Source organism: Peromyscus eremicus, chromosome 3, assembly GCF_949786415.1.
Source record: "Peromyscus eremicus chromosome 3, PerEre_H2_v1, whole genome shotgun sequence".
NCBI lineage: Eukaryota > Metazoa > Chordata > Mammalia > Rodentia > Cricetidae > Peromyscus > Peromyscus eremicus.
Window position 1 is genome coordinate 70,939,634 of NC_081418.1, and position 27,398 is coordinate 70,967,031.

General features: G+C 48.7%; 1 protein-coding gene across 1 annotated transcript in view; it reads right to left on the bottom strand.

The window, feature by feature from the left end:
- Nod1 (nucleotide binding oligomerization domain containing 1) overlaps positions 1 to 27,398 on the bottom strand; it is a 51,833-nt gene that overhangs the window by 4,891 nt on the left and 19,544 nt on the right. Inside the window, exons 2-11 of the mRNA XM_059257876.1 lie at positions 17,483 to 17,802; positions 16,015 to 16,189; positions 13,478 to 15,302; positions 10,366 to 10,449; positions 9,186 to 9,269; positions 8,057 to 8,140; positions 4,827 to 4,910; positions 3,971 to 4,054; positions 1,331 to 1,414; positions 596 to 679 (exon numbers count right to left, since the gene is read on the bottom strand). Of these exons, the coding sequence (XP_059113859.1) occupies positions 596 to 679; positions 1,331 to 1,414; positions 3,971 to 4,054; positions 4,827 to 4,910; positions 8,057 to 8,140; positions 9,186 to 9,269; positions 10,366 to 10,449; positions 13,478 to 15,302; positions 16,015 to 16,189; positions 17,483 to 17,683 (2,789 nt within the window). The 5' untranslated portion in view covers positions 17,684 to 17,802. The remainder of the gene's footprint in view (positions 1 to 595; positions 680 to 1,330; positions 1,415 to 3,970; positions 4,055 to 4,826; positions 4,911 to 8,056; positions 8,141 to 9,185; positions 9,270 to 10,365; positions 10,450 to 13,477; positions 15,303 to 16,014; positions 16,190 to 17,482; positions 17,803 to 27,398) is intronic.

Below are 27,398 nucleotides of genomic sequence, written 5' to 3' on the forward strand. Positions count from 1 at the left end.
ACTCTGAGCCTTTGTGTGTGCCCTTCTCCAACCTGTAGCACTATCAGACCTACTCCAGCCTTCCAAGCCCATTCATCCTCCGTGGCTTAGTCTAAAGTCTCTCTCTTAGGAGGCCTGCCCTGTGTCCAACTCCCTCCTGGCCTTGCCCGATCCTGCAGCCTTCATGGTTACACTTGATATTTCCCGTTCTGTGCTCCTCCCTGACCTCAGACTGAGCCCATGAGGGCAGTTCACACGTGTTCACCATTGGATTCTCAGCAGCAGCCAGATATATTTCCACAGCACTTGTGAGTACTCAGGGTGGCTGTTTCCGATCAGGCACACGAGAGCTTTAAAGAGCTGGAGCCCCTCCCCACATTGTCCTCACAGGCAAGAAGGAAGTGGAATGGGACTCCATGACCCCATAAAGTGGTCAGTAGCACTTACCCAGAGACCATGGAACCGGGTGCTATGACAAGAGCATGGCCTTACCAGATCTCTGTTATGGTGGTGATATGTGGTGGTTATATATGGTGTTATGCACATGGCCTTACCAGATCTCTGTTATGGTGGTGATATGTGGTGGTTATACATGGTGTTGTGAACATGGCCTTACCAGATCTCTGTTATGGTGGTGTTCTTCTGCAATGCCTCAGCCAGTTGGGCTGTCCCCTTGGCTGTGATATGATTCTGAATAAGCCTGAAAGGAGAGTACACGTGTGAACACAGAAGGCTGGGTCCAATCCGGAATCTATGGGGTCAGGGTTAGGTAGTGACAGGATCCCCAACTTCCTCACTGGACTAGCAGTGCCTTACCAGAGAACAATGAAGAGCCCTGAAAATCTTCAACGTTTTTTACACAGTGATTGTGATATAGCTAGACTCATACATAGCATAATTGTAAACGGATCCCCCTCCTCTCTCTCTCTCTCTCTCTCTCTCTCTCTCTCTCTCTCTCTCTCTCTCTCTCTCTCTCTCTTTCTCTCTCTTTCTCCCTCCCTCTCTCCTTTGTAGCAGGGATCCCCAGCCCAAAAGGATTGGGCTAAACTTTCTTTTCTGGCTTTTTGAGACAGGGTTTCTCTGTGTAGCCCTGGCTGTCCTGGAACTTACTCTGTAGACCAGACTGGCTTTGAACTCACAGAGATCCACCTGCCTCTGTCCCTCCCAAGTGCTAGGATTAAAGGCATGCACCAACACCACCCAGCAACAAAACAGAAAAACAAAAAACAAACAAAATAAAACAAAAAACCAAAACCCTCTAAACTTTCAAAGGTTGAGTGCTGTGGTATATAGATTCTATCACAGACCATGCATAGAAAGCAGAGTCCAGGCTCCAGGCCCCATGAGTTACCATAAATGCTTCAGTGTCTGGTTGACTTTCAGCATCTCCGCGAAGCACTCTGCTGCCTCATCATTAAGTTCATTTTTTGTCAGCCTAGAAGAAAAGAGATGTTGCATCAGCAATGCTGATGGACAGATGTTGTTTATGAGTTCACAGAGGCCATTCTGGGGCCTTCCCTTCTGCCCGGCATCACATGCTGAGGGCCAGGCTCCCCATCTACACTGAAACCCTGCATCATGGCGTGTAAACTCATACAAGGACACTAGCTTCCAGTCAGTCCTTCCCTGAGCTCTGTTTCCTGCCCTCCTTCCTGCAGGGTAGTTCCCTACCCAGACAGCACCCTTGGATTTTACAGACGTGAATGCCCTACAACACAGGGAGCCAGTGTCTGCATGTCAGCCTCTGGGTCAGCGTCCAGCCCCCCTAGACTTCTGAAGGCCACTGGCAGCACACTGCCCAGATCAGGATGGAGCCCTGGAAAAGCCCTGCCTGGTGAACCATGCTCAGCTGTTCTCTGAAGCTACTGTGAAGGACAGGAACTGGTAACAAACTCAAGGAGCCTCTCGATTGCTCTAAACTCAGCAGCTGATGGGACAAAGCGCCGAAGCTCCCAGATGTCCCCAGCAGAGGACCCTCTTGTTCCAGTGGGTTGAAAGAATACGAAAACTGAGGTAGAGTTAGCACCATTTAAAAGACCGTTCTTTGCAGGGCAGTTTGGTCACATCTACCCCGATCTTAAATGTATTTCACTTTCAGATAAAAGTTGTCAGACTAGAAACTCACCCTGACATTGCAAGATGTTCATCAAAGCTAAGAAAAGTGGCCTCTGTAACCCCAGCTTCTCAGAGGCAGAGGCAGGAGGATTGTGAGTTTGAGGCCAGCCCAGGTAACTTAATGAGGCTCTATTTCAAAACTTAATAAAGAATTTAAGGGCTCGTGAATGTAGCACAGTGTCAGAGCACTTGCCCAACATTCTCAAAGCCCTGACTTTGAACCTCAGTGCTGAAAAGGAAGAAGATGTGTAACAAGGGTGTAAGCCTTGTAACACGCACTGGGGTATTGTACTCGTGATGCAAAAGGAGAACTGTTTTAGGTACCTGTCAAAAGAAGAAACTGGTAAGATAGTGAGCATCCATTCAAAGGTGGATTGTGCCTTAGAGACAATAAGAGAAAATAAAGAAGGAGGCAGTGTGAGGGTGCTCTGGACACCAACTTGCCATGGAACGAGTCCACATGTGTGAAAGGTGCAGAAGGACCCATGGCTTACAGTAAGAACTTTGCATTCTTGTCCATGCAGAGCAGTGGCTCTCAACCAGGCTGGTTTTGCTGTCCATGGACACTGAACAGTGCCTGGAGGGAGACATTTTTGACCATCATAATTTGAGTGCTCCTGGCATCTAACAGGTAGAGGCCAGGAATGCTTCTATACACCATCCAATGCTCTGGCCAGCCCCAAGCAACAGCCAAACCATCAGCAGTGTGGAGGTGAGCGATCCTGACAAGAACAGACATGTCCAATATGCAATGTAGAGTGAAGAGGTATAATAGCCAAATGCTACTCTACTTTATATACATTTGAATATACAAAAAGACTGAGAAGGAACAATAGTATTTGAAAACCATGAGAAGTACTTTCTTCTCCTAATTTTTGTCATTATTGTTCGAATCAGGCTCTCGCTACAAAGGCCAGGCTGGTGTTAAACTTGCAACCCTCCAGCCTCAGCCTTTTGAATGCTGGGGCTACATGTGTTCTCCACTACACTGGGCAGAACATGGGATTTTCAGTAACTATGTCTAATGGTTTCTATTGATGGTCAACTTGCCAGGATCAAGAGGCACTGAGGACATAAACCTCAGCATGTCGTGGGGAGTTTCTAGATAGGGTTAACTGAGGTAGATGTGGATGGTGTCATCCCATGGGTGCAAGCACCACAGTCAATCAGAAGGAGAAAGCCAACGGGTTATCAGTATTCATCTCTATGCTTCCCAACAGCGTGGTGTGAACAGCTGTTTCATGTTCCCGCCGCCCTGCCTTCCCTGTCGGGATGGATGGTAGCTTTAAACCAGAGTCAGAGTAAATCCTTCTCTCCTTGAGTTACTTTCATCAGGTATATTGTCATGGCAACAAGATAAGTAACTGATAGGTTAGTGAGATCTGATGAGCACTGGGAGGCAAGAGGATGACATACTCAGTAATGTAACTTGCTCACAAATAAAGATAAGGAAAAACAAAGGATTAAACGACCTACCAGAAAGGGGGGAATGACCAAAAGCACCATGGCGACAATGTCCACCTACTAAGTATAAGGATTCCAGGTTTCTAGTGACAGGCCATCTGGGGCACAGAAGCCAAATCGTGATGCATGCACATGGACAGAGGCAGTTGCATGGATGATTGGCAGTGCAAGAGGTGAAGTGGGTATTTTGGACGAGGTGCATGAAAGCTGGGCCTGGGTGGGGACTTCTGGCACCTTCACAGAAGCTGAGGGTGACAAAGCCCGCTTCATCCATGTGTTATTCCTGTGTTTGTGGGAATGGCTGGGGGAAATGTCATTTTCCTCTATAATGGAGAAGTGCTTTTCAATTTAGATTCCGAAACTTTGGGAATAACGACCAGACCCAACCCTTGGAAATGACTCAAAATATTACCAGAATATTGACAGAGAGTTGTTCTGCTTCAGGGCCTGTGCGAGGCTCTTCCCTCCCTCTGGGGAGATATCGTTGGATGCAAGACTAGGAAGAGAAACACAGGGGATGGATTATTACAGACACAGACACAGTCGGCCTTATCTTCAACACTCAGTCATTGGGAAGTTTCTGTCTGGACACAGACCCAGGCAGGAAGCAGAGTATGTGGCCCTCCAGCAGGTGCCTGGGCTTTGCTGCCTGAGCATGTAAGGGCAGGCTTACGGCTGTTTCTGAAGAGACCAGGTGAAAAGCAAAGGCAGAACTCAGGGGTTTGCCTCTGAGCTGAAGGCCAAGGAATCCTGGTGCTCCCAAAGTGGACTGTGCCAGGCTTGTATGTATGAGGGCATCCATCGGGCAGCTCAGGTCATCTGAGAGTTTCAGAGGCCCATGACAAGACCTGGGAAAGTCTCTTCAGCAAAGTCCTGTGCCCCTTTCCATGGCAGAGCCGACAAGGCTCTAAGACTCCAAGGTGCTGGAATCAGGCCAGGGTGCTAACAGAAGGCTGTTCATTATCTGAGAAAGAGGAAGGGGCGGCCACCTGCTGGCTAGTGTCCCTTTGGCTTTATCTGGGCTTGAAAATTGCTCCCAGCCCCATCTCTGAGGGTGCCCGTCAAGATAGCTGAGGGACTGCAAGTGTCCCAGGTCTCCCTGGCGTTCATTGAGCTAAGCACCTCACTGCATGCCTCACACCCACTGAGAAAAACTTCAGCAAGAGAAGCCATGTGCCAATCAATCTTGCCCAGTAGGAAAGCCAGCCACCCCCTCCCAACAACCCCTCCCTGGGCCCCTGGAGCCCCCATCTCAGAAGGCATGTTACCTGAGGTTGGTCAGGCTGCGGTGGTCCCTCAATGCCTCTGCGAAGGCCTTGGCCCCTTCATCCCCAATCTGGTTGCCCCACATCCTGAAAGCAGAGGTGAGAAAGGGACTGTGACACAGCCACCCTCCAGCGGACGGCGGCTGCCCGTCTCGACTCCTTCTCAACAGGCAACTCCCAGAGGGGTGACCCTGGCAGCAGCCTGCAGCTGCACAAACAGCCTGCCCCGGGCTCCCAGTTACAGACAGCCATGAAAGCAGCAGCAACCTCGAGTACAGACAGGCCGACCAGCAGGTTGTGTGGTTCGAGATCAGCCTCTCCGAACTTTGCAAAGGCTCCAGTCTGAGATCCTCAGCCCACAACTGCCCTAGAAAGAAACTCCCGGGCTACCCTGGCCTGAAAGGAGGGCTGTGCACAGGAGTTAGACTCCCACCCTGGATCAACAGAGAGCAAGCAAAGGGACCGCCACTGTAGATGATTTTGGCCTCCCAGGAAGCCAAGACCTGGAACTGTGGCTGAAACTATACTAGTAATGCTCTTTGTATGTGGCAAGGATGTTGCCAGCCAGGCCTTGCACGCCACTTCAGTCTCAGTGTCCAGTTGTGAACAATGAAGCTGACTTCTGTCTCCAGGCAGACCTCTCAGAGGACCAACCAACACATTCTGCATGACGAGAGTCTTCCGTCAAGCTCTGCCACTGGGAAGAGGAACCTCAGCGGAGAACATGCCTCCATCAGATGGGCCTACAGGAAACTCTGTAGGGCACTTCCTTGATTGATGATTGATGTGGGAGGGCCCAGCCCATTGTGGGCAGTGGTACCCTTGAGCAGGTAGTCGTGGGGTGTAGAAGGCAGGCTGAGTGAGCCTTGGGGAGCAAGCCAGTAAGCAGCATTCCTCTGTGGCTTCTGCTTCAGTTCCTGCCTCCAGGTTCCTGCTTGAGTTCCTGCCCTGACTTCTCTCAATGATAGACTGGGATGGGAAAATGTGAGCCAAACCAACCCTTCCCTCCCCAAGCTGATTTTGGCCATGGTCTTTATCACAGCAATAGAAAGCAAACTAAGACAGCCACCTACTCTGTGCAATCTTATACAAACATTAAAACGCCTTCGGCCTCAGTTTCTTTCTCTGTCAAATGGGATAACAAGGGCATTCTTGGCAGAGTAGTGAGGAAGGTTTTGTGATTTCATAGATGTGAGCACTTCGAATAGCACCTGGCCCAGAAGGGTAGGCTGTTTCCAGCAGGAAGGGGCCTCTGTTTCCAGGGAGCAGAACAATGTGCCTGACCCACTCACAACAGGACCTGACCTCTACAGCAAGGTCCAGCAGACTGCCTTTAGGTATGGCCGATGAGAGGCCAGTTTTCAGTACTTTGCTGAGAAAATGTGTGCACAATACAACTGAGCGGCATCTACTTCGTAATAAAGTGTCAGAGTCTGATATGAGACTAAGTAAAAAATGAAGATAAAATTCGGTCCGCATGGCTTGGTTTCTGCTATGTAAAAGGAGTATCAGGAGGAGAAAAAAAAAAAAAAGAACTAAAAAGAGTTTATATCATCTCAAATGTCAATGGCAGTTCTCTCTTTTAAGTAACCCTGGCTGGCCTTGAACTTGATATATAGCTGAGGCTGGTCTTGAACTTGTGATCCTCTTGCCTTCACTCTCCAAATTCTGAGCTAGAACAGGCATGTACTATTATATCCAGCTTAAAAGCAATTCTGGGAAGATAATTTTTATTAGTTTTCTACTCCCCATAGTTTCTCAAGAAAACCACCTACGTTCCTTTTTAATCCAGGAAAAGTTACAACACCACAAGGAGACTTTTAACCACAGCGGGGTACCACTCCTAGCATTAGCATGGCCGCTGCTCACAAAACAGAAAAAACAAGTGTTGGCAAAGGGTGGAGAAAATGGAACCCATGTGCGCTGCTGGTGGGGGTGTAAAATGATGTACTGCCGTGAGGAACACTACGTGAGGCCTCCAAGAAATCAGACATAAGGAATAGAGGGCTGGCTCTGAGGATAAGAGGACCTGGGTTTGAATCCCAGCACCCATAGGACAGCTCACAATTAGCTATAACATCAGTTCCTGGGGATCCGATGCCCTCTCTGGTGCCCCCTCAGTGACACTAGGTCCGTAAGTGGTGCACAGACATACATGCAGGTGAAAGTCCCATATTCGTAAAATTTTAAATTAAAAAACATAATGAACAAAGAAATCAAACATAGAATTGACATTCCACTGCAACTCCAGTGGGGCCGTTTAACCGCAGAAAGTACAAGCAGGATCGAGCAGGGATGTCTGTGTACCTAAGGCCATCCACAGTGTTCACAACCTGTGTGTCTAGTGACAGGGAAATCAAGGAGCAAAATGAAGTGCAGATATCGAGGGGACAGTCAGCCTGAAAGGAAGGGAACTCTCCCATGGGACCACTGGAATGACCTGTGAGGCACAATGACCCTCAGGGTTGTCATGTTAAGTGAAATAGGCCACACACACACACACACACACACACACACACACACACACACAAGAACAACAACGACAAAACCCTGCAATGTACTCACTTTGGATTTGGATGCCTAGGAATGGACAGCCAGGGCCAAGAAGCGCCTTGGAGAAAGATGGTGTTATGGCTGTCTTACATGAATGAACTTAATGCCACTGAATTACATGTTTATGTGGGCATTTTATCATAATTTTTAATATAAAACTGAAAACAAAGCTAACCAGAGGATAGTAAATTTTTGTTTGTTTGTTTTTTGTTTTTCAAGACAGGGTTTCTCTGTGTCGTTTTGGTGCCTGTCCTGAATCTCACGCTGTACACCAGGCTGGCCTTGAACTCACAGAGATCCGCCTGGCTCTTCCTCCCGAGTGCTGGGATTAAAAGCTGCTGGGATTAAAGGTGTGCGCCACCACTGCCTGGCAGATAATAAATTCTCAAAACCAAGACCAACCTCTGGCCGCAGTGAACACACAGAGCTAGGCTCCTGTGTCCCAGTCACAATGACACCGACTTCTAAATAAGTAATTAAAAGTTTGTACATTCCCAATTGTCACTGCCTCTGGGACTTCCCACCCATTTTTCATGCAGAAGCCATCAGAGTGTCTGTGCTGCCAGCCCCAGGGTCCTTCTGACACACTGATGTCCAGAGGAGCAGCCAATGCCCACACAGACAACAGGTTGTATAAACCCCGTGTGTGTGTGTGGGGGGGGGGTGTCCCTTCTACTCACCCAACATCAATGATGGAGGTGCTGTTCTTCACAGCCAGAGCCACACACTTCCCACCCTCACTTGTTATTCTGTTTTTCCCCAGTCTGCAGAGAGAGGGATGCATGATTGGTTAGCCTCTGTTTAGGGCTCCACAGTAGGCCACTCTCCTTCCCAGCACTGAGCCCACCCAGGCCTTCTTGCCAGTGTGATCTTGTTTCTGGCACACATATATCCGTGCTGGGGGCTTCCTCTCAGGGAAGGACCCACAGCCTGGGACCAGTGTGGAGGCCCACAAAGATTTCCTAGTGAGATCTGAGCTTGCTTTACCCAGCAGAGCTGCATTAGAGGATTGCTTGACCATGTGCATGGTTTCTAGGTGATTGGAAGAGTCTACACTCGACTAGGGGAAGGTCTTTTGCTGCACTCCTTGGCATTTCTATAAATAGCTCTTTAGAAAAGCCAGGAGGAGCCGGTGGATAAGGATCCAGGCCCTCCTGAGGCCCTCCTGTGTTTCTGTCTGTTTCTCTCTCCTCTATCCTTCTATCTAAATCTCTTACCCCTCACTCCTCAAGAGTACCCTGGGGTGAAATGTGGGAGCTGGTCTCCCAGCTGGTCTCCCACAGACCAGCCCCCAGTGTCCTCCCTAGGAGGTAACCCATGATCTCTGCTGATGGTCAACCATTGGAGCCTTTCCTGGGGTTCTCTGAGTGACCATCACCCACTTTTAACAGGCTCGAGAATGCCCATATTTATTGACAATGGTTAAGATGGGTGTTTTCATTACCAGGACTGGATGACCAACAGCCTGAAGGGGCACATCTTTGATAGCACCAAGGGTCAAGCTCCCTGGAACCTACCAAAGAAAGAGGATCTTTCTCTGGTATCCCCAAAAGGACAAGAGATACAACCCTCCCTTCCAGCCAGTAGTTAGGGAGACTAAAGTGCTGACACCCCACACTAGGGCATATTCCCTCCACAGGATGAGCACACCTGGCCAGTTGGACCAGTATGGCCATGGGGCTAGCAGATATGTTAGAGTGAGATCTCTTTATGGTGACACTGCTTCTTCTAGTAACAGAAAAGGTGATCCAGATATTTGTAGAGAAAACAAACTTCTAAGGAGTCGCTGCCCCTTCCCCACTTACTTACTTAAGGTGCGTGAGGCTTCTGCATTCATCCAGGATTTGGGCCACATACCTGGCTCCAATATCAGTGATCTGGTTGTTGTACAAGCTTGGAGAGAAAGCACAGCCAGGGGTCTTTGTGAGTCACAGTGTCACACGAACACCTCCTCCTCTAGTGAGTCCATGCTGCCTGCTGATTTCCACTGTCTAAGTTGAAAGGGGAACTCACAGGGACCACAGTGTGGGCTCTGCATCAGCCTGGCTCCAAAGCCAGCTCCCTTACTTCCCTTTGGTGCTGAATCCAAACACCTCTCCTCCCATGGTCACAGGGAGTATATGCCATCATGCACAGCCCTGCCACACGATGCTCAGTAAACGCAGGTGGTGGTGATTCTGGTTTTCTGAAGAGTAAAGCCTGTGTCCATTTTTTTTTTTCAACCATTCTGATTGAAAAATAAGACCAGAAACACAGCGAGGCTTCCCTCCACTATCACTCATCATACATAACAGAGAGGAGCATGGGACCTTTTGCTTATGTGTTGTCATGTTCCAGAGGTCCAAGAGTACTCAGCAATGGCTCCAGTGACAAGATCAGCGGCAGTCATGGGGCCACTTGCCCTCACCTCAAACTCCAAAACTCGAAGCTCTTTGTAACTGATTTAGCAACCGATTTGGGTCTATGCGTGGTCTTTACTTAAGCCTACCTGGTTTGAGTATTCACTTATTTTTCTGCAGCGCTATTGAAGTATTTGAGGAAGGTACTGCCTAGGACCCCTCTGGCTGTGTCACTACTATTCAACACATATATGCCCCTGCCCTGGACCTAGGAGTAGACCCAAAGTAGTCAAGTCTAATGTATTAACAGGTATTTTAACATCTACCAAACCTATCCCCACATCCTTTCTCTTCATATCCTCCAAAATAGCTTGCCTGGATGGGGTCCAGTTTTTACAGGTAAGGAAGCTGGGGCCCCACAAGTGTTTGTGAATAGCTCCAGTTCTACCTAGATACCAGTTGAGCCTAGACCAGAACCTAGAGCCATGTGTGGTGGTGCATGCCTGTAACACCAGCATGTGGGAGGCTGTGGCTGGAGGATGCCAGCACCAGCCACGGTTTCTGTCACCAGTGGACCACATGGCTGTCGATTTTCTGCTACTCAGAACTATGATAAGGTCACAGGCCCAATATCCTCAAGCAAGACTTACCCCAGAAATGTCACGATTCTGTACTTGGTCAGTCCTTCACACAACACCTTGGCCCCTGTGTCCGTGATCTGATTGACACTGAGTCTAAAACACAACAGCAAAAAACAACTGCCAGTCAGGGCAGAGGAACTTCCAAGGGAGAATTCAGCCTCAGAATTCAGCTGCCTATGGCCAGGGCCAGCAACAGGGCTGCAGTCTAGCCCTGAAGCAGAAGGGTCACAGAGGCTAAGAAGGGCACCCACAGCCAGCTACTTCCAGCTCCCTCCAACATCCTGCATTTGGCTTCTCCATCCTTTGTGCACAGAGAGGTCATGGGGTCTGAAATGTAAGGGACTGCCTTTAGGGATCACTGCCACTGGGGGTATCCTTGCATTTTAAGAGTGGAGTCAGGACATGAGATAACTTGCAAAATACGGGACAGGACAGTCCCCACTAGAACGGACCCACCTCAAATGCAGGATGAGGCCTGGCATCCTGCTACCCACGGAAACTGCTCTTTTGAAGCAGCTCTGTGTTGGAAATCTCAAGAGAAACCAGGAGCTTTCTGGGAAAGGGTGGGACTTGGCAGCAACGCACTCCAGCTTCTCCCAACGCAAACGCTGCCTGTACAGGCCAGGCAGGGAACAGGCATACAGAAGAACAGGAAAATGGGGCCTCTGGGACTGGTTCCCTGTCGGTCAAGGGCCAGCCACAGACTGAAAAATTCTCCAGGAAAATTTCTGAACCAGCAAGAGACAAGAGCTCTCATGAGCAAAATGTGCCTGCGTGAATGTATCTATTGGATAAATAATGCATACAAATCTCCAGGGGTAGAACCCGGGGCTTGCAGCATGCTAGGCAAGTGTGCCACTGAGCTACCAATACCCTTCTTTGCTCCCCTCCCCCTCTCCCCCTTTTCTCTTTCTCTTTCCACCCCAAGCAATCCTGTAACAAGCTACCTTGACCTTGAAGAAAGGAAGCAGTTGAGAGACAAGATCAGAGCAGGACTCCCAAGAGGGGACCGGATTTGGGGGGGGGGGGGGGCGGTGAGCAGACTTTCTACGCTAAGACCAGCTGGAAAATGGCGAAGGCTGTGCCGGGCCAAGCATATCTGCTCAACCATACAGTGTGAAACAACCGAGAAGTAGATGACAGGTGTGGCTGCTCTCCAATAAAACTTTATTTACAAGCACAAGCCACGGACTAGGTTTGACCCCAAAGGTGACATCCATGGCAATTAAAAAGAGAACAGAAAAAGCTTCGTTTTATTTAGCCACATCAAAAAGATAAGGGCAGCCTCTCAGGACCCGTCCCCTACAGTATCAGACTGGATGCAAGCACAAGGTACACACTGCACAGCCATCTTTGTTAGGTCTCAAACCTGGGACCCATGGCTGAGATGCCTATTAACATATCAAAGTGAACCCTGGCTGCCAGGTCCTCCCAGCACCCCTCAGTCCCTACCTGTTATAGGGTCCTCCTGGCTGGCTTACCCTGCCCCTGCCCTGAACTTTCCAGCTCTTCCCCTAGCTGTTCTTCCCTATATAATTTGGCCATTTGGCTATGCCAGTATGTTTTTACCAATGTTGTCCTTCTGGCCTCTTGGTCTCCTGGCTCTCCTCACCTCCCTCCTCACATGGCCTGGCTTGATCTGCTGCTCATGTCCACTCTGAACTCTCCTAGACGTTTCTGCCTTGGGCTATGCTTTCCCTCACATCTACAATAAACCTTCTTCTCTACCATACCTGGGAGCAGCCATGGCCTGCCTCCCTTTTTCATTTTTTCATTCAATCCCGACATGGCAGGAGCTTCCGGTATCTGTGTGTTCTTAGCAATACAATCCCCTGTTCTCCCCTCCTCTTTTCCAGCTTGGCATATCCAAATCAGTCCTGCCTAAAGAAATCTAAGAAGTTGTATCGTTGGCAATAGCTTTTAAAAACTGTTAGGGGTGTTCAATAGGAGAGTGCCTATGTGGCATGTATGATGCCTCCAGTTCAAACCTTAATTGAAGAAAAAAATTTAAAAAAAAATAGGACATGTCCTTCTTTTGATTGCTTCTGGCTACAATACTAAGGAGTTGTCTGGAGCTATCTTGGGCAACCATATTGGGTCAGGATATAGAAGCCAGGTAAAACAAAAGTGAGCCTGGGTTCTGATCAGACAGACAACATATCATTCTTTAATTGTCTACTCCTAGGCTTTGCTCCAGAGAGATATAACATATGTAAACTTCCCAAATTTGATGTTTTCTCAAACTCTTTATTGCAATTAATCCTACCTGATGTCCTCAAGGAACTTAAGGTACTTCCATCCGGTCGCCCATAAGCCCTGCTTTCCTATAAGCTGCCTTTTCCTTTGCTGGGGTGGGGAACAGCCAGACAGGGCAGGATTCCCCTCTGCTGCTCAGTTCCCGCTTACAGAACGGGCACTGAGCAATGCTGGGTGGAGATCGCCAAGGAGAGTGGCCGACTTACAGCCCAGAGGACAGATGCTGGCCTTTAGTTCTAGGCTGCCACCTTTAGCTTCGTATACCCCAAGTCCACATACGATTTTCACTCTGGTTTCCAGGCCTGAGATTGAGCTCCAGATCCCCACTGTTCTGCAGAACTGAATGATGAGCCAAACTGTGGCAGAATTTCTGAGCCTCAGACTTATCTTCAAGGGCTGGTCTTCCCCTTCTGGTTACACCACATCTCAGCTGTGGGGCCTGCAGCAATTCATTAACTTCTCTGTGCCTCACTTCCTATTTGCCTAAATGCGCATTATTGTTCTAAGGCAATAGCAGCCCCTGCCTTATGGGAAAAAGAGCATTAGGCTGGGCTACAACCCTAATGCATTTCGCTCACTTTCAGTACACACTGCTGTTGGCTTGGCCATGCTAGGACAATAACAGCTCTCCGCCCTGCCCCCGGGGCTCCCCAAGATTACACAGTTGGTTATAAAACACCCAGCTGAAGCTGAACTGGTCACCTGACTGACTCACTTTACTCCATGCCTCTCCTACCGCACCCCCAGACAGAAAGGTTGAGTCCCTGTGTAATGGGCGAACCAAGAATCCTGACCCCTGTTACCAGTCCTGTGGCCCCAAGCCTGTCTGTCTGTCCCCCTCACCCATTTCAGCTGGCAGCCTCACCTGATAACCGTGAGGCGGCTGAAGCAAGGCTGCAGCTCCTGCACTCCATAGTCATTGAGGTTGTTGTTGTCCAGATCTAGGGCCAGCTGCCTGTGGAAATGGTTCAGGACGAAGGACAGGGCGCTGCAGTCCGCAGAGCAAGCATTGCAGAAGGCCAGCTTGAGGTAGTCGGCACTGATGCCCCTGGCAGCTAGGCGTCCCACCTTCTGGCTCTGTGTCTCGTAGATGCAGCGCAGCATCCACAGGAATGTGGGCATGGCATGCACCTGATTAAAGCCTCCGCTCTGGACCCGGGGCAGACTCTTCAGGTAGGAGCGCAGGCTGGCAAACAGGTGAGCCCATAGGGCCTTGCGCTTCCTCCTCAGGGTAGCCTTGGGCACCAGCTGCCGAAGGAGTTTCTGTCTGGCTTTGGCCAGCAGCCCACACAGAAAGAGGTTGGTGAACTGGAAGTGGTCTTTATTCCTGAAGGGATCAGGGCCCAACCGGCTACCGCCACCCAGGCACTGAAAGGAGAAGAAGGACGGATAGCAGGACATGCTTGATGTCTCCCCAGGAGACGTCCACTCTCGAAAGAACCTCAACAACTCCCGGGTGCCCACTTTGTCATCTGCCACCAGGAAGAAGGCAGTGAAGAAAGCCTGGAGCGTGAGATGGAAAAATTCATAGGACTGCTGGCCCTGCTCAGGGCCCACGTCGGGCAGAGGCCGCAGGAAGCCCAGCTGCAGATCCCCTTCCTGCAGCTTAGATGCCTGCACCTCCTCCTGGCCAAACACAAAGAGGCTCTTGTCGGTGCCTTGGTGCGCCACCTGGCCCAGCGCGTGCAGCGTGCGCCAGCCTGCGCGCAGTGTCTCTGCCGGGCTGCGGGTATTGCGCTGCACCAGGCTGCTGGGCTGCGTCCTGTTCAGATGCACCTCAGTGACCAGCAGGAAGACATCGGTTAGGGTCACGGCACAGTCTGGTAGCTGGGAGGAGCCCTCGAAGGCCGTGTGGAAATGCTGGAAGCAGCGGAAGATGATCCAGCAGAAGAGCGGCACGGCGCACAGGCTGCAGAGGTTGGGGTTGGCATCCAGCTGCTGCAGCAGATGCTCATGAGCTATGCGCTCGGGGAACATCCTGCGGGCATAGGCGCGCAGGTGGCCGGGGGAGAAGCCCCGGAGCAGCACCTTTTTGCGCAGAAGCTGGCGGGGGACCTCCACGCCTGTACGGGCAGTGAGCAGCTTGCCGGCGCCCTTGAGCAGCCTCCCGCTTAGGAGGTTGGCCAGTAAGACCAGCGGGTGTGCCGGCTCCCAGGGGCAGCAGCTGTCCGGCACACGGCTCAGGTCGAAGTCCGAGTGCAGCTCATCCAAGCCGTCGAAAGTGAAGAGCGCTGTGTGGGGAAAGCGTTGCAGGAAGGAGAACACCTCCTCGGGGTCCTGCTCCGGGTAGCAGAAGTGCTTGAAGAGCAGGTCCTGCAGACTCAGCGTGTCGCTCTCCTTGAAGCAGCTGAACATGCGGCAGCGGAAGTGGAAGAAGAACTTGGCTGTGGAGGCCAGTCTGCCGGACGCCCAGAGGCTCTGCAGCCGCTGCAGCAGCATGGACTTGCCCACTCCCGCGTCCCCAAACACGAAGACAGTCTCGCCATGCTCATTGAGGATGCCGGTGCTGTGGTCCAGCAGGCAGTCCAGGCCTCCCAGGCTGCCCAGGTTTTCGTTGTTGAAGCCTACTAGCTCCATGAGTGTGTCCATGTAGGTCTCCTCCAGCAGCAGGTCCTCTTTTTGGGCGTAGCACATCATGAACTTGGAGTCGCGGCCCAGTTGGTGTCGCAGCTGCTGGGTGTACCTGCTCACTGGAGCGGGGAGGAGTGTTTCCCAGCAACCAGGTGAGGGGACACGGAGTAGATGCGTTAAACAGGGCATCTTGGGACAGAGAGGCAAGCACACAAGCAAACAAACCCACAGCCCAGACTCTGAGCCAAGGCATTTACTCCTTTAACAGAAGCCCCCAGGGCCTCAAAGAGCCAGTGTCCCAGAGCTTGAGGGTCAGGCCTTCCCTCCCTCTGCTGGCTTCAGGTTTAGCCAGCTGGAGGGCTGCAGGGCCCCTCCAGGTCAAGTGTCTGGGACAGGCCTCCCTTGTTCCTCTGCACAATGTTGTCATTGAACTCTAGAGACAGAAGCCACTCACACTTGAGGGCCAGGCCAGCCAGCTCTGCTGCCCCACCGCAGGCCACAGGCCTGTTTGAATAGCAGAGTCAGTCCCCACTGAAAGTCTTGTATAGAGGGAAATTATCCCAGCCTTTCTTTGGTTCTTTAATAAGGATCTGACAAAACTGTATGACAAAACTTTTGGTTAGGAAATACAAGGCTGGACATTAATCTGATTTGCAGAGGATCTGTGTCTGGCCTCAAACATCACAACTAAATATGCTGAGCTAAAACAGTGTAGCCTCTGGCTCCCAGGGTGAGCACCTTGAGTCATAGATGCTCAGTGTAAGCCCCAAGGGTGAGCCCAGGACCTTCCCTCACACCCCTGCCTGTAGTCCCTCGTGGGCTGACTCCTACCTGGGTCAGTATTGACGATGGTTTTGCTCCGAATGAGCTGGGAAGGAGAGAAGCCGATCTCCGATAGCCACAGCCTGAGGTCCACATAAGCGTCCTCGAGCTGCTGGAGCACGTAGAGGAAGAACTCGGACACCTCTTCACCTTTGCTCTGCACCAGGTCAAGAATTTTTCGGACCTATGGATGACACAAACATTAAGAGCATGAGCTAGTGTGAGGGGCATCCTCCTGTCAAAAGGATCTCGGGGTACACTCAGCTTAGGCTTGCAGGTGCTAGTACAGTAGCAATAACCTGACCACCTGCATACATATCCAGTATAAGAATCAGCACAGAATCTGCAAAGTAGGACTCTTTAGCAAGAGTTCATCCCCTAAGGCAATAAGAGCCCAGGAAGCGTCTCTGGCTTTCCCTCCTAATCTCATGTCACTACCATCCAGGGACAAGTGTGCTAGGAGGTAGTCACCCTATAGACAAGAGGAAGTAGCGTATCTGAGCTACTCTGCAGTAGAGTAACAGACTCCCATCAAATCACATGTTCAAAATGGTCTTTTCATTAAAAACACAGGCAAAGCAATCAGGAGCTGTACATCGTGGCACACACCTAAGTCCCAGAGCTTGGGAGATTGAGGCAGGAGGATCAGAGTTTCAGCTCCACCTAGACTACAGAGGGGGATTCTGTCTCAAAAAGCCAAGAAAGGGGTGGTGGTGGTCAAGAGAGGAAACCAAAGCATACCAGTGTGCTGTGCCCACTCACCCCCAGAAGTTCTTTGGGTGTCTCTTAGCCCCTCCCTACCTCATCTCAAATAAGCACTTCATTTTTCTATCCAGGGACTTACGGGACTCTGTTTTATTTCTCAGATGATGCTCCCAAGCTTAGGAAACCGAGGGTTGTTTTACTTCCTCATTTATAGCGTGGGAAAGTCTTCAGTGGGGTCCCACGTTGGGAGGCAGTCATTTCTAAATCTGGCTTTGTGGGTGGCTAGCCCGACTCTTTGCCTCTGTGCCCTTGGGGTGTGGAGGCACTGGGTGTCATGCTCTTCCTCACCTACTCATTTAAAGCCCCCTTAAAGTTGCCTAGGTATCGACACACACAGCAGGGGAGCTGACACAGAAGGGTTTGTTCCAGCCTCACACAGAAGTAAGCTGACTGGGCAGGAAGCTCAAACTTGGGGCATTTATTTATGTTCTACCAAGACCCCAGCGTGAGTGCACATCTATAATCAATCTTTTCTGTATTAAGCTGAGGCACAAGCCTGAAAACAACCCGAAGACCCCAGTGTGAATGCACACCTGTAATCAATCAATACTCCCTGTGCTACAGAAGCTGAGGGGGGGTTGGATTATAGCAACAACAAAAACAAAGACCCCAGTGGGAAACTCGGTCCAATATACCGGATTCTCCCTTCGCCTGGGTCAGGAGGGGGGAAACCCAGGTCAGTAACTGTCAGCACCAGCGTCCCTCACTGCACCTTGTCAGGCTTGGTGGGACAAGCACACACGATCTCTGCATCTTCAGCTGAGAAGTAGCCATTCTTCAGCAAGTTGTCCAGCAGACACTGAGTGTTACGGATGTTGGTGACCAGATGTTCCCTGTTGATCTTCAACAGTTTAATGTAGGAGTGACAGCCCAATGGGATGGCTTCCATCTCATGATGGCCCTGCTTTTCCATAGTTCCAGAAGCCAGCAGCTACTTTTCTCAAATTCATCTTTGACCACATGTGTCTCCCGGACAGACAGGCAATCAGGATTCAGGGCCACCGTCCAGGATCCTGCCTTTCATTGCTAACCCTGAAGGGATAAAGGACATTGTCAACAAAGCAAATATCACCAGAGGATTCGCCCTCTCTCCCATCTCCCATTGCCCCTTGCATTACTCTACCTCCAACAGGAGGGTGTCATGCCAAAGAACTTTATCGGGGAACGTACTGAACAACAGCAACAATCACAATTCATTGCTGTTGGCGGGATTCCACACCACTAACTGTATTAGCCTTTCTGTCATGGCAGCAAGAGAACAATGTTGAGGAGAGAAGAGTTAGTCTCCTCTTGGTTTCAGTCCTTCGCTCTGGGGAAGGCATGGCAGAGCAGCCCTGTCTCCTCATGGAGCCCAGGGAGGAGAGAGTGAGAAAGAGGGAAGAAAGGTGGCCACCAGGACCCACTTCAGGACTTCAGTAAGTGACTCCCAAAAGGCATCCAGCTGACGACGCCAAATGCAAATGGTTAGTCATACTGAGTCTCAGGCATCATCCTTTGAAGGAGGATAAAATACTCTAATGTGGCCTTCTTCCCTTAAGCCCTCACTGTCTTTCTGGAATCTGAAAAGCTAACGAAGATAGAGATGGCAAAAAATGCTTGTGCACACAGTAAGCACAGGAGAAGCCAGGAAAGTTAAACTCGCAGGCTTCCTTCAAGGGCAAGAGATGTTTCACCTGTTCCCCTGGGATGCTGGGAACGGATGTAGCTTACAACCTGGTGATCCTCTGCTGTCTGATGAGGCAGGTTCTGCCCATATCTCCCAGAATTTCTGTTTTACTTACCCCAGATCCGTTCCCTTTAAAACCTTGAGCATGACTTCTAGGCCATAAAACTCATCTTTGTGAGAGATGCCATTTGTACTTTACAACAGCCTAAGTGACTTCTATGGTATCCTAGGGCCAGCCATTATATCTACCTCAGCCATTCTCCCTGGACCCTTGTCTTGAGCATTGTTCCTAAGTCAACAAGAACCCATCTTACAGATGACACCAACGCACTTCGTAACGAGCTTCAATGTAAACATGTCTTGAGCTTGTTGTACTCACAGGGCTGAGTTAATTGTTACCAGAAAACTTTCCTCCCAGACTGTGCTGTGCTTAAATACGGCTAAAGTAAAGGATCTGGTGTCAGACTCCAGAACTTCTTGCCCAGCACCAGCACCAAAATCAGGCTGTCCCAAGTTTCATTCTTGTATTTTGGCAGATCGTTTCCCTGCCAGTTGCAAAGCCCAAAGGGACCCTTGCACACAAGGAGAGTCTCTTTTTTATATTTCAACTTCATTATAAAAAACACTGCAAAAAAATAAAATAAAATAACATGCTGAAATTAACCAGATCCTAAGACTATACATTTCAATGAACTTATGTACAGTTAAAATAGCCATTTGGAAAGAAAGCTATGGAACTTCACATTGGGTATTGCTCTTCCATAACCAAATACTTATTCACCACCCCAAATGAAAACCCTATGACAGAGTTAGAATTAGAAAAACAATTAGCTTTATACCCCTTTCATAATTCATGTTCATTTCCTACATTCAGTCTTGTTTGTTTTTTGTTTGTTGAGACAGGGTCTCCCTATATAGCTCTGATCGCCAGGATTAAAGGTATGCCCAGACTTGTTTTTGTTTTTAAAGGGTATTTGAGGGTGCTGGGAAGCCAGCTCAGGCAGTAAAGTGCTCCCTGTGCACGCATAAGGATCCCTTCAGCACCCATTTGAAAGCGCCAGAGACGGAGGCATATGCCTGGAATCCCAGCACTGAGGAGTCGCACCGGAGGATCCTGAGGGCTCCCTGGCCAGTCAGGCTGCTGGATTCCGTAGCTACAGGTTCAGTGAGACACACTCTCCAAATTAAAAAAAAAAAAGAAGAAAGTAGTCAGCACCCGAAGAAGACAATATTAACCTCTGGCCCACATCACATGGGTACGTATGCACATATACAAATCAATCAATCAACATTGAATGCCACTGGACTGAATCATGAATGACTGAAAATGGTGATAGAATCTCATAGTACTCTCTGCAGTTTTCTTCTTTTAAGGCCATGTTTCTCCACTATCAGTCATTGGGCGCCATGTCTCTTTGTCACATCTAAGGTCCCACCTGTACTTTAATCTTGCTTTGGGGACTGTAGGGGCGCCTTAGGAAAGGAGGAGGTACGTGCAAGAGGAGGAGATGGTAAAATGGCAATAAGGATGTGTGAAAACACCACAAGGAATCATACTATTAACTGTGTATGAAAAAACACCTATAATACATGTAATTCTGTGTATAAACATATGTATATAGTTTTAATGAAATTTCCTCATCCGGGCTGGCAATGCTTCCTCAAACAGCCAAAGATCACCTAACAAGACCTCAATACCAGACATTAGAAGCCCTCTTTTGATTTGTTGGGCATAGCTATCTAAGAAACTCCCAAAACATACAACCTATTGCTGTTGTCCATGGTTACCACCCTCCTTCCCCAGAGGTGGAAGGTAAGTCCCAATTGCTGAAGACACAATCTACTTCAGAAACCAAGTCAAGAGACCCCTGAGCTAGAACTGACCTGAACATCCCTCCCTGAGGACCAGCTGTCATGATACCAGAAGGCCCTGTGCAAGCTTCCGAAGGAGGGAGACAACCCATAATCTTACCAGCTGTGATGCCTAGGAGTCAAATCGACGCCCAGCATGGCACAAGAACCCTGAGGGTGCAGTGGTGGCACATTGGTGGTAACCAACAGCTCTCCAGTTGGACTTAAGACCTGCTCGGCAATGAGGAACAATGCCTGGTACTGGAAACCTCGCTAACTACTCCGCACTAGTGAAATCATGGTTACTGGAAGAGAATTTATAACTACTAATTTATTAAAACCAGCATAATCCCAACCAATAGTTCATAAACATTTGTCCTTGTACCCACAGATAAGCATACTCCTCCTCATCCTTCATCAGGGAAACTTTTCGCAACAGATGGAGACCACTATAGAAAGTCACAACTAATAAAAATGCCAAGTTCTGGAGCCCAGTCCCAATGCACACATCTACAAAACAGCCCCACATCGAAGACTTAGGAAACATTTTGGAAGAGGAGGCAGAAATTCTGTACGAGCCAGAGGATTAGGAAGTTTTCTATGAGATTGTGTCTCCTAGGAATATCAGCAGCTACACCCATAAAGTCTCACCAACAGGATGGCCCAAATGTGAGCTGAACCAGGAGAACACCAGCAAACACTCCGAACTGGATGGAGAAAAGCCTATGGGTCCTCAGCTCTGCACAAAGAATTACAGGCAACCGAGGGAAGCTGGGAGTGGGAGAGGTGGTGTTCCCTGGGGCAGAGCACACCAATCTGTTGTTAAGTGACAAATGGTCAGCCCTAAAACATACATACAAGCAACATTATATGGTCTGAACAGGTTATATCTAGGAATACATATGTATATACAAATACATGTATGCATGCAATAATAGTTAGAAGAGAAAAGGTCATAAATTTGAAGGAGAGTAGGGAAAAGCATATGGAAAGGTTTGTAATTAAATTATAATCTCAAAAATGTTTTAAATTCTTTAAAATTTTATATTGTGACAGTAAAAAAAATGAATTTTTAAGTATAACTAACTGGCTAAATAAATCAATTAAAGGAAAGGAAATGGGGGCAGGAACTGCCACAGCAGCAGCAGCAGTCAGGCTTAAGGCTGTGAAGCTGGTTTCCCTTAGAGGCCTGTGAGAAATGCTGAAGCCCAGAGTGGAAACTTCTCTTGAAGATAACCACAAGTCTGAGAGAACAGGGAAAGGCCTCTCTTTCTCCCCTGGTGAGTCAGCCTGCTTTAGAAGGCTGGGAAAGGAACTTAAGCAACATCCTTCATTCCTCTCGTATCACTGGGAGGGCTGTTAACTCTCTGCTTCTCTTTCCCGTGCCTTCGATACCCACAAAACTTGTCCCTGGCTTTTCCAGACTGGTCCTGTAACACCCACCATAGACACCCCACTATGTACCAGCAAAGGGGGAAGCTGTCTCCTGATTTTTTGACCACCTGAACAAAGCCCACCAGTCACAGGACAACTAGCTAGCAGAGAGGCTGCTTTTTAAAATAATTCCCAGAGGGCAGTTAGCTCACGTTGGCAGGAATGTAAGGAAGGATGGACGTCAAAAAGGAAACAAAGAAACAGCAGTGTCTGGTAAGCAGAAGCCAGAGACAGACCAAACTGCCATGAGACACCTCAGAGGGGGTTACCCTTCATGAGCATGTGCCACCAGAAGCAGCAGAGAGCCGGGTGTCTCCCGACTCAGAAGGGTCCTTCATGTCTTACCTAGCAAAGAGTGGGTCCTGTCGTGCAAATGGACGGCATGAGGGAAAGAGAAAGTGGTGGGAAAGGGGCGGAGGAAGGAAAGGGGAGGGCTGGAGGGGGGAGGAAGGGGTGGGGAGACGGAAGGGGGAATGACAATGGGTAGCCCTGGGCTTCTGAGAGCCAGGCCACGCTGTAGGGGGAGGTTTTCCCGCCTCCAGATGTGGAGCCCTGAGGATGGATGTTGAAGGGAGATCCTGTCCAGACAGCGCAAGGAAACAGCCAAAGAAACAATTCAAGGTCAATGATGTGGCCAGAAAACAAGTTTCCAGGGCTGCAGAATACAAGACAGAACACCAAACGGAAAATAGACGGTAGAGCATGTCAGTGGTGAGCCCACCGCCTAGAACTACATCTTGAATCAGAGGCAGGAACAGTATGTTGTTGGGAAGAAACTCTGAGTGTGTGTGTGTGTGTGTGTGTGTGTGTGTGTGTGTGTGTGTGTGTGTGTGTGTGTGTTGGGGGCTGCTAGACTGGCCCTTCCCACCAATTCTTTGTCTGGCTTTTTTTTTTATATATTTTTAAGATGGGATCTTGCTGTGTTACTCTGGCTGTCCAGGGACTCCCATGTAGCCAAGGCTGACCTAAACTCACAATCCTCCAGCCTCAACCTCCTGAGTCCTGGGACTTACAGGCCTGTGCCACCAAGCAAGGCTCCTTCTGGCTTTCTGATCTGCTGTGGGACAGGTTTTGTCTCCAGGCTAGGAGAGTCCCCACCCAGTCCTTGTGGAAATAGGTCTCTACATTCCATCATGCAACTTGGGCTTCTGAACTAAATATGCAGTAGATTTGTGGGAAGGCGGTAACTGAGAGGAAAAAGGATTAGGGAGCAGAGTCTTTATGTTTTTTTCTTAGGCGGTCTTGAACCCATGAGCTCAAGTGATTCGCTCAGGGTCCTGAGTACCCATACACAACACAGTGCTTAAAAAGAATAATTCTAAAAAATGATAGAGCAGGGTTATTAATATAAAATAAAATAGAATCCTTGTGGTAGTTCTATTTTACTATTATAATCTTTCACATGTATTTATTTAGTGTGTGTGCATGCACTCACATGTGCACAAGTACCAGGGTGCATATGTGGTGGGCGAAGACGACTTGCCAGATTCGGTTCCCTTCCCTACCCTATGGGTCTGGGTACTGAAATTCAGGTTTGTAGGCAAGACCTTTAGCCTTCGAGCCATATCATCAACACTGGCAATTTAAATTTTTCTAGTCGTCTCATTAATGAAAGTAAAAACAAGCAGGCAACCTAATGAGATATTTCAACTAATTAAATATGTGCAAAGCATTGCTCTAATATGTCATCAGTATAACACTGCTATATAGCCATTGCCTCTGAGAGGAAAACCTGTCTTGGAGAGAAGCTCTTTAAGACATAAGATGTTAGGAGGTGAAACAAGAGGCTCTAAGGTCTCAACCTTCCTGATGCTGTGACCCTTTAATACAGTGCCTCATGTTGTGGTGACCCCCCAACCATAACATTATTTTCATATTTTCATTGCTACTTCATAACTGTAATTTTGCTACTGTTGTGACTGGTAATGTAAACATCTGGTATGTGATCCACAGGGGTCACGACCCACAGGTTGAGATCCACTGTTCTAAAGGGAGGTAAAACATTCCATCCTGCAAGGAAACTCTTTAGGATCGAGAGGTAAACAATTCAGAGCTTTGGGAAGTCCTGACAAGATGCACTAGGCCCCTTCCTCCCCAGGCATGTATAATCCGTAAGGACAGCTCAGTGACACTCTCAGACTAGCTGAGCTGCCCAGAAGAGGCTGGGTCCAACTGAGAAGCAGACACCAGCCGAGTTGCTCAGAAACGACACTTTCCAACCTGTTGTGCTGCCTGCAGGCTGTTCAGAGCTTTGGTGATGCCGATCTCTGAGTCATTTCTGTGCCAATAAGTAACCCCTCACCCACACTCCTCTAAGTAGCCCCAATCAAACTCATTCGGTCATCAAGTCGGACTTTGATGGTATCCATACTTTGGTCCATCATTGGTTCTTTGTCTGGGGATAAACATTTGTTCATATTTCCCCAGAAATCGTGTCACGCGACACTCATTAATGAAGGAATGTCTGTGTTCTTATTTTTCACTGGTGTGTCTTACACTTAAAGAACATCTAGACCAGGCGGTGGTGGCACACGCCTTTAATCCCAGCACTCAGGAGGCAGAGGCAGGTGGATCTTTGTGAGTTCAAGGCCAACCTGGTCTACAGAGCGAGATCCAGGAAAGGCACAAAGCTATACAGAGAAACTCTGTCTCGTAAAACAAAAAACAACAACAACAACAACAAAAAAAAAAAGAACATCTAGCTTCTGGCCAGCAACACTGAAAGTGTTCAATGGCCACATGGTAGAGGCGATTTTGCAACTCTGTACACTTGAAATAGAAACCTACTGCCCTTTGTCAGTGAGGGACTCTGGCCAGCTCGAGCGTGGCAGGCATGGCTCTGGCAGGCCTTGCCCTTCTCCCCCATCCCCTCTGCCTTGCTAAAAACTGTTAGATTACATTCCTGTAGCTAGCCCCAAGCTATTCCCTTATTTGTCCACTTCCTCCTCCTTAGGCTGACTACCAAGGTCCAGCTATCAAAGTACTGACATCCAACAACCAAAATCCCCTTTGGCTCACCTAATGAACATGCCCAATTAAAATTAGACACCTCATCTTAACACAGGGTTTCCCCCTTGTACCTTTATAAACCACAATTTTCCTACAGGTCTCATCTGTCTCCTCTTTATCCAGAGGCAGTTCTTTGTCCCACCCCAGGACAAATACCCCTCCCCGCTCTCCCTTGTTCCTTTCCTGTGGTGATATTTTATTTGTGCTGAAATGTGGTATTTTATTTGTATGCTAATAAATAAAGTTTGTCTGGAGATCAGAGGTCATAGTCAGCCAAAAACAGAAGTCAGGCGGTGGTAGCACACGCCCTTAATCCAATCACACAACAGGCAGAGTCTCTGTGTGTTCAAGGACACAGCCAGGCATGGTGACGCACACTTTTAATCCCAGAAAGTGATGGTAGGAAGCAGAAAGGTATATAAGGCATGAAAACCAGGAACTAACGTCTGGTTAAGCTTTTAGGCTTTTGAGCCGCAGTTCAGCTGAGATCCACTCAGATGAGGACACAGAGGCTTCCAGTTTGAGGTAACGAGATCAGCTGAGGAATTGGCGAGGTGAGGTTAGCTGTGGCTGGTTCTGTCTCTCTGATCTTTCAGATTTTACCCCAACACCTGGCTCTCGGGTTTGTTTTTATTAATAAGACCTTTTAAGATTCGTGCTGTACTTCCCACTTCTCCCTTGTCCTCTGTCTCCTGTCTTTGTCTCTTATTCCTGCCCTCTGTCCTTCTGGGGCAAATAAATCTTTATGCTGAGAACTTGGTCTTGGGGTGTCTTGAGCTGACTCTGAGGGCCCCTACGGTCAGTGCACAGCCTGATCACATCTTTGATCCCTGTCTGCTCCTCCTGCTCATGAGCTGCCGTCCTAATTGTAACTTGTGACCTGGGCCAATGTCTACAATGCCCATACCGTCAGATTCCACCATAGGGCGCCACTGTCAACATGATGGCTCTCCCGAACACATTTGTAAATTCCTGTCAGAGATGTATTAGAGTCCCTGTTAAGCTACATTGTGAAGAAAGGGTTCCCATTTTTCTGGTCTTTGAAATCCAAGGTAAGAGTCAGTGGTCGTCTCTGGTTGTGATTTTTATGCCAAAGCAGCTTCAAGTCCCTGCAGAGTAACTAGCCCATGTCACTGTCACAGTCCACACCTCAGGGATGTTATCTGCAGCTAGTGGGAAACTAGAAATGGTGGCCTGCTGTGTGACCTCCAGTCCTGGAGGGTTTTAAGTCAAGTAAGAGCAGGTGCTATGATATTGGTCTAACAAAATTCTGGGAGCTTTCCAAGGACATTTTATAAGACCAAGTTTTATCTCAGTAATAGCTAATTTTGAGGGGTTTGAGATCTACTAGAAGTCATTTATGTAGCCATATTGAACTCAGGTAGTTTTAGCTGATGGGGCAGAAAGAGGCTCTCAGGCACTCTGGACTCGTGGTCTGATCTGATGTCTTAACCAAGCTGCTGAGAGTCCATGGACAAGGGACAGGTCAAGGGTCCAAAGTTTGTTCACCCTCCCCTTGTGGTGAGCCCTAACTGTCTCAATATTATTGATCAACAGCCTGCGAGAAGTCTCTTTAGCAACTTCCCTTTCTAGAAATCTGCCCTTTGAGGAGAATCAGAAGTTCTGACAGGGTTTTGGTTTTGTTCTGTTCCGACAAGATCCCTGCTGTTAACTGTGAGAAAGTAGTTGGCAGTTCGTCCCAGAGGGACTGCAAATGACTGAGTCAACACAGCGTCTACAGCCATATAATGCAGCAGCAGGCAGTGGAATAAAATATAGCATGAGTGTCACAGAGGCAAGGCAGAGAAGTCAGGCTCAGAAAAAGAGAATGTACAGCATGGCTCGGTGTGCATCCTCAAACCAGCTCCTGGGGAAGCAGGGAGATGGCAGCTGTGGAGACACTGATTGCAAACAAGAGTCAGGCAAAGTCCTGGGGACATAGAAACACTGTGTATCCTAAGTGAGTGCTATGTGTATCATATGTGTGCACATGTGTGTGCGTGTGTGTGTGTGTGTGTGTGTGTGTGTGTGTGTGTGTGTGTGTGCGCGTGCGCGCGCGTGCGTGCGTGCGTGCACGCATGATTCAATCAACCATGGATAAAGAATATTCAGGAAAATATCATACCCCACTAAACATGGAATAATTGATAGATGTTTTCATTGTCATTATTTCTTAAATTGAATAGTATACCAACTTTTATAGCACTTCCAGTGTATTAGGCACCATAATGATCTAGAGATGATTGGAAGTGTTCAAGAGGGTATGTGTGATATGAAGACACTCATTGTGCCTTGTATCATGGATTTGAGCACTGGTGTATTTTGTTTTTCTTGGATCATCTTGACACTGATCCCTGCAGACACTGAGGGAAGAATGCGCGCACGCACACACACACACACACACACACACACACACACACACACACACACTCTTACACTGTGGGATGTCTTTCTATACGCTGTGAATATGTGTTGCTATGATTGGTTAACAAAGAAGCTGCTCTGGCCTATGGCGAATCAGGTTATAGCCAGGCAGGAAATCAAAGAGAGAGAAAGGAAGAAAAAAAGCAGAGGCAGAGAAGATGCCTAGCCACCGCCCAACATGCCAGCAGACCAGTAACACCATGACCACGTGGCAATACATAGATTAATAGAAATGGGTTGATTT